This window comes from Lactuca saligna, chromosome 8, assembly GCF_052625555.1.
Source record: "Lactuca saligna cultivar CGN05327 chromosome 8, ASM5262555v1, whole genome shotgun sequence".
In the NCBI taxonomy this organism is placed as follows: Eukaryota; Viridiplantae; Streptophyta; class Magnoliopsida; order Asterales; family Asteraceae; genus Lactuca; species Lactuca saligna.
This window is the reverse complement of record NC_136424.1, coordinates 232,831,132-232,837,510: the sequence shown is the minus strand read 5'-3', so window position 1 is coordinate 232,837,510 and position 6,379 is coordinate 232,831,132. Positions and strand designations below refer to the sequence as shown.

At 30.9% G+C, this 6,379-nt stretch overlaps 1 protein-coding gene across 1 annotated transcript; it reads left to right on the top strand.

Moving 5' to 3' along the window:
* Window positions 1-3,674: 3,674 nt before the first annotated feature.
* LOC145013228 (ATP-dependent RNA helicase) lies at window positions 3,675-5,143 on the top strand. Its single transcript, XM_078972035.1, has 2 exons — window positions 3,675-4,092; window positions 4,458-5,143. Exons 1-2 carry the CDS (start codon window positions 3,841-3,843, stop codon window positions 4,914-4,916), a joined length of 711 nt encoding a protein of 236 aa, XP_078828161.1. The 5' UTR covers window positions 3,675-3,840; the 3' UTR covers window positions 4,917-5,143.
* Window positions 5,144-6,379: the final 1,236 nt, after the last annotated feature.

The window sequence follows — 6,379 nt, the reverse complement described above, 5'->3', positions numbered from 1 at the left end:
TCGGACAGCACTACGACTTGCAGAAGTAGTATTCTTCGGTAGATCTGGAAGATCTCCACAAAAATCGAACTTCTCGTGGGCAGAGCTTCGGCTCGGGAACCGCACTTCTCGGGATCTTCGGGATCTCAGGACTTGCTTCGGGGCTCGAGAATATTATCGGGGCTTCGGGGTATTTCTGGCACGCAAAACGATGCAAAACGGGAGAGAGAATGGAGAAAAATAGCAAAGAAGCCGGCTGCCCTCGCATCCTATTTATAGGAGGCTAGAGCCTCGGAGTACGCGGGGCGTATTGGTCCGAAATCGTCACTGCATTCGTCATCCGAAGTCCTCGAGTGCGAGTGTCGACATCTTCGCTGTACGCGGGGCGTACTTCGGATCGGACCGCTGACTCCTCTTCGGATAATGCCGGGGTTTAATAATTAATTTTAATTATTAATTATTTAATAAACTTCGGAAATTCATATCTCCTTCATACGAACTCCGTTTTGACGTTCTTTATATCCACGCGAAGGTGAGACTACGCTCTACAACTTTTGTTTAGATTCTGTCGGCTAGTTTTGACTTTATTTTTATTATTTATTTTTAATAGGCCGGGACAAAAATTTTCATTATAAATTCATAACTTCTTCGTTTGAAGTCCGTTCTCACCTAACTTTTTATCGCTTTGATACTAACAACGAGATCTTCGATTCTCGTTTAGATCACTAAGACTAAATATCACTCTAACGTAAATTCACTTTTTACGTCATTCAGTGTTGTGCCGTTTCTGTCGCGAAACTTTAACAAGTCGTAACTTCTTCGTTATAACTCGGATTTTGGCGTTCTTTATATGCACGAAAACCTTGTAACATATACTACAACTTAGTTAGAATTATTCATCCTAAATAATCTTCTATCAAAAAGTTATTTTTGATGCTTATTATCTCTAAATTGACTAGTCCTGATCTACGGGCGTTACAAAAATAGTTAAATTATTGATTTAAATATACATTATATGGTCAACTTAAATATAAATTTTAGTTTAACTTAAACAACAAAAAAACTATTTTGTAAATAGTTAAAAGTGGTAAATTATAGTGTCTTTCTAATTATGATTATAAGTTGGTTAATAAGTTTAAATAAATATCAAACCAAAAGTGTAATCATAAATAAATTAAATTTCAGTAATAAAATAATACCATTACTTCTACTTATAAAGTTATGTTTTTAACTTTTAACATATTATACTTAATTTATTAGATTTAATATATTGTTGTATGTAACAATTATTAGTTTAAAACTACAACTTTTGAACAGTTTTGACAAAATATTTAAATTGTTAATTTAAATATAACATTATAGTGTCAACTTAAATATAAATTTCAGTTCCACTATAAAAATCCAAAGAATAATTTGTTAATAGTTAAAATTTTTAAATTACAGTGCTAAATTCAAAAACTAAATTTTAATCTCAATTTAACTAAAATATTACTAAAGATATTTTTATAATCGTTAAAATTTTTCAGATAAGTAGCTTAAAATAACTTACAATAATAATAGTTAATAATAACTCTATATAAATAATTATATTGTTACCTTTAAAATCAAAAAAGCAATGTTTCCTGTTTTAAATAATTAAAATGATAGAATTAAAACGTTAAAAAAATAAATTTTAAAAAATTAATTAACAATAACAATAACTATAAATAACATTAAACCATATATTATATTTGATTTTATTCACGAGTAACTCGCGTGTAAAAATAATTTAAATATTGAGATTATGCAGTTAAAAGAGATGTATATATTATCATATAATTCAAAATAATCAAAATATTATATCAATTTAGTATACGGGTTATTATATCAAATTTAATAACAACGTTATTGTTGTATTAAAAGAAAAACATATATTTGTAAAGATTTCAACTATATAAGTGTTTCTGTGCAAACATGCGGACATTCGCCTAGTATACTTGTAAATAAGACATTTTTTCTTGCACCATATGCATTTGAAACCTCCAAAACGTTTTATTTTCCACATAATTAATAACAAGCATTCAAAAATTTTGTAACTTATATATACTTAATGATATTTTTTTAAAACAAAATGATTAAATAATGTTTATTATTAACTAGTATTTACTTAATGGTATTTCTGCCATTACACTCTTAAAGTTTTTCTCATAATACCTCTTAACCTATGTATGTATAATTTCTTTTCCTTGCAAATAATATCAGTGGATATATTGACACTAAATTTTTTGGATTCTTTTGTTACATGGTTTGTTATTGGTTTAATATATGTAGTCTTTTTATTCTTATTATTAATCTTTTTCTCACTTTTGATGAAGTTTTTATATTTTATTTACGTTTTTTCATAAGTTGTTTTTCACATCTCAATTGAAACCAAAATCTAGAATGGTAATACATCTCAACCATATATTTCTCTACCTACATTTTTTTTTTACTTTAAGATAATAATTAGGATTCTAATTATTAATTCTGCCAATTGAGTAGAATGACAATATTTCTCATTCTTAGAGCATTTTTTATTAAGTCCTAGCACTTAATTATTTTTCACCTAAATAAATATGTTACATGTTTAAAATGTGATTATTGTTTATATATTTACTTTTAATTTAAAATTTTATAGTATTATATTAATTAATTCATTAAAACATGTGACTTGGATGGTTTAATACTTTTACTCAAATAAGTATTTACATATATTTTACTGTGTATAGTATATCTCTATATTAATATATGATATATGATATATTAAAATGACTTGATGTATGTGAGTGCAAAGCTTGACCAAGTTAATGGGTACCAAAATATAATAACTAAGATGATATTTAACAAGTTGATGAGATTACGTAAGTAAGAGAAGACGAATACATCAAATTATGTTTAATGTGTTATTCGAGTAACGAAACCAAATTTATTCAAATTGGACCCAAATAACCAAAAAAACAGATCAACAGAAGTAATACGGTTCGTTTAAGTGACAAATATCAAACCAATAACCAAAAATTCGACATACCCGCATGACGATCACGCCTAGATGACATGAAATATATTTGGTGGTGTGATATTCTCTAGGTAAAATGACTTCATTTCTTACATATGTCTCTATGTAAACCTGTAATTAAATATAATTTTAAAGTTAATTAGTTTTATATATAAATTATAAATTTTTATTTATGTAGGGGAATGAAAGAAAATATTTATTGATATATTTTATAAAGTAAAAATGATAGATCAAAACTATAATTGTTAAAGAATAAAAACATGTTTGGATATATATCATTAAGATAATACAATTCCAAAAGAGCTATATAAATTAATTAATTATAATAATAATAAATAATACAATAAATTATAAGTTAATAAAATTTATGTTTTATATATATATATATATATATATATATATATATATATATATATATATATATATATATATATATAGAGAGAGAGAGAGAGAGAGAGAGAGAGAGAGAGAGAGAGAGAGAGAGAGAGAGAGAGAGAGAGAGAGAGAGAGAGAGAGAGAGCATAGGCCTTAGGCTACCATTTAAAGGTGATTAATTTAAAATGAAAAGCGGAAGGATGAAAACAACAAACTGATGATAATGGAGGGACCACTTTTGTAATCCGGTTTATTTTTTATGGTTCAAGGTCCAAGTTTTCATATTCTCTCAAACATATCAAATCCTAACATACTTAAGTCTCTCTCTCTCTCTCTAACACCAAGTCTTGGTTGGTGATCTCTTTCTTTGTTTATTAAGCGTTAATTTGTTTCTCTTTCTTGGGTTGTTGTTTTTTTGTTTTGGTAAGGGGAGAAGGTATAATTGATTGAGAATGACAGCGCCAAACATGGCGGCGATCACTGCATCCTTGGAAAGATCTCTTCAAAGCTTCTCGCTAAACCACCACCAGAGCAGCATCAGCATCAACGGCTACGAAGGATTGGGGTTTGGGAGGTCATCCTCCTCCTCTTCAGGGTCTCATAATAATCGTTGCCACAGCTCAACAAACTCCTCCGACGCCACCTTGGAGCTCAATTCTAATATCACACTACCCTACCATTGGGAGCAATGCCTGGATTTGAAGGTTCGTCTTTATATACATATACACCTCCTTAATTGCTAAATACTGTGTCTGCCCCACATTAAATCAGTCTTTAAGATAAAAAGATTTTAATTTTGGACATGAATAGAAAGAATTATCTATTTATTGTTCATGTATACACTCAACAAAACCTCAAACACGGATCTTGCTTAAATTCCGTCCCTTTTTGTTGCTTTCTTCGGAAAAAGTTGTTACCTTTAACATCCCGGTTTTTGTTTTTGCAATACTTGAAAAAAGAAAAAGAAAAAAGAAGGCTATAAAATTAAATATTATGCGAGTATTTTCGTGGTAGAAAAGTTTAATTTAGATATACATGTCATATGACCATGGGGTTTGACGGAAAACAGACAGGGGAGGTGTACTACATAAACTGGAGAACAGGGATGAAATCAAAAGAGGATCCAAGAACGGTTGATGACGGATTTAGCGGATACTTTTACAGCGACGAAGAGGAAGAGGAGAGCTCATATGGCAGTGGAGGATCTTCGGTGGAGTCATCTCCGGCAGCTTCATCATCAAGAAAACAAAATCAAAACCAAGAAGAAGAAGAAGAAGAAGAAGAAGAAGAAGTCGAAGATGAGGAGGAAGATGAAGATGAAGATGAAGATGAAGATGAAGACGAAGATGAAGACGAAGATGAAGATGAAAATAGAAATGAAAACGGAAGTAGGATAGGAGGGCACGTATTAGTGGTTGCCGGATGCAAAGGATGTTTCATGTACTTCATGGTGCCTAAACAGGTGGAGGATTGCCCCAAATGTAGTGGTCAACTCCTTCACTTTGACCGATCCGATGATAATGCTTAGGGCCATGAATTGATTTTCATTTTTCTTTTTCCTGATTCTCTCATTCTTTTTTGTTTTGTGTTGAATTTTTTCTTCTTTCTCTTTTTTCCATTTTTTTGGGGGGATGTGGGGAAAAAAGAAGAAAATATGATGGATCAATCATGTGGGCGTTTTCCTCTGGAGGTTTGATGTGTGGATTTTGAAATGAGATTAATTTATGGTAATTCTTTTTGTCGATTTTTTAACAACGAACTGTTTTTTTTTCTCTAGTTGAAATTGACGAAAACTTAAGAAATATTATTTTTCATAAACATGTTCTAGTATATTAGTAGACATTTTATCATCGTGCATTAAATGTAGTGTTTGTTGATTACCATTTAAGTAAATTCCAGAAAATAGTGGGCATGATCAAAGTCAACACACTCGAATACTAATTTTATCATTATCATTAGTGGGTAATGACGGAGACGTGTTGGTTTTTTGATTTTTCTATTTCTCTTTTATATGTACATTACGGGTTCCTTGAGGTAGAAAATAGACATGACATTATTCCTTTATTTTAATGTTTTTTTATTAATTAAAAAGAAAACAAACTTATTTTTTTTTAGAATAGCTAGCAGAAGAGAGGTTGAATCTTGATGGTTTAGGAGGGAAAGAATAATAGAAAGGAATAAAAAGAAACGAAGGGAGGGGGTGTGTTTGTGTTTGTTATGTCAAGTACTGGGGACAGCACCAAAATCACAGCATCAATCTCTATCCAACAGTGATGGTGTTGCAGTCCCTTTTCTGCATAGATTCCTTCCTCTTTGGCTGTTTCCCTTTTTTACCTTCTTCATCACCATCTCATTGTCACTCGGTCAAAACGCAAACATATAACATATTGATATTACATCCTTCGTCTTAATTAATCTAACTGCTTCTTCTTTCGGTAAAATTTATATTTATTTCCATATACGAACTCTCTAACGTCTATGCTAAATGTACCTACGTAAACGTTTATTATAATTTGGCTTAGATTAGATATGATGTAGATAAGCTTTGTATCAAAAGATGAAGCCTTGTACATTATCAAACAAAACAAAGTCCACACGGTTGGTTGGTGTTTTGTATATTCAAATCGCATATGGAAAGAAATTGAGCATTATAACTTAATGAGAAAATTCTGTTTGTTGCGGCAAAGGTTTCAGATGGAGTATTCCTTACCAAATGTGATTTTTTTTTTCTTGGGTTTGTTTTCATTACTTTGGGTGGAGTTGGTTGAGTGCACTGAATGGAGGCTGGTTGGCCTCTAACTTCTCTTCAGTACCGCAGACTACATGATTCCGTTGTGACCGGTACGAAAAATTTGAAACGGTGTTGGGTTGGAGTCCTAGCTCTCTTTTCTAGACCTAATTAAACGGCTAGTTTTAAAACCAAATTATTATCTACATAAAACACTCTCGGATGATGGGTTAATCGGGTTTCGTTCATGGGTAACGGGTCGG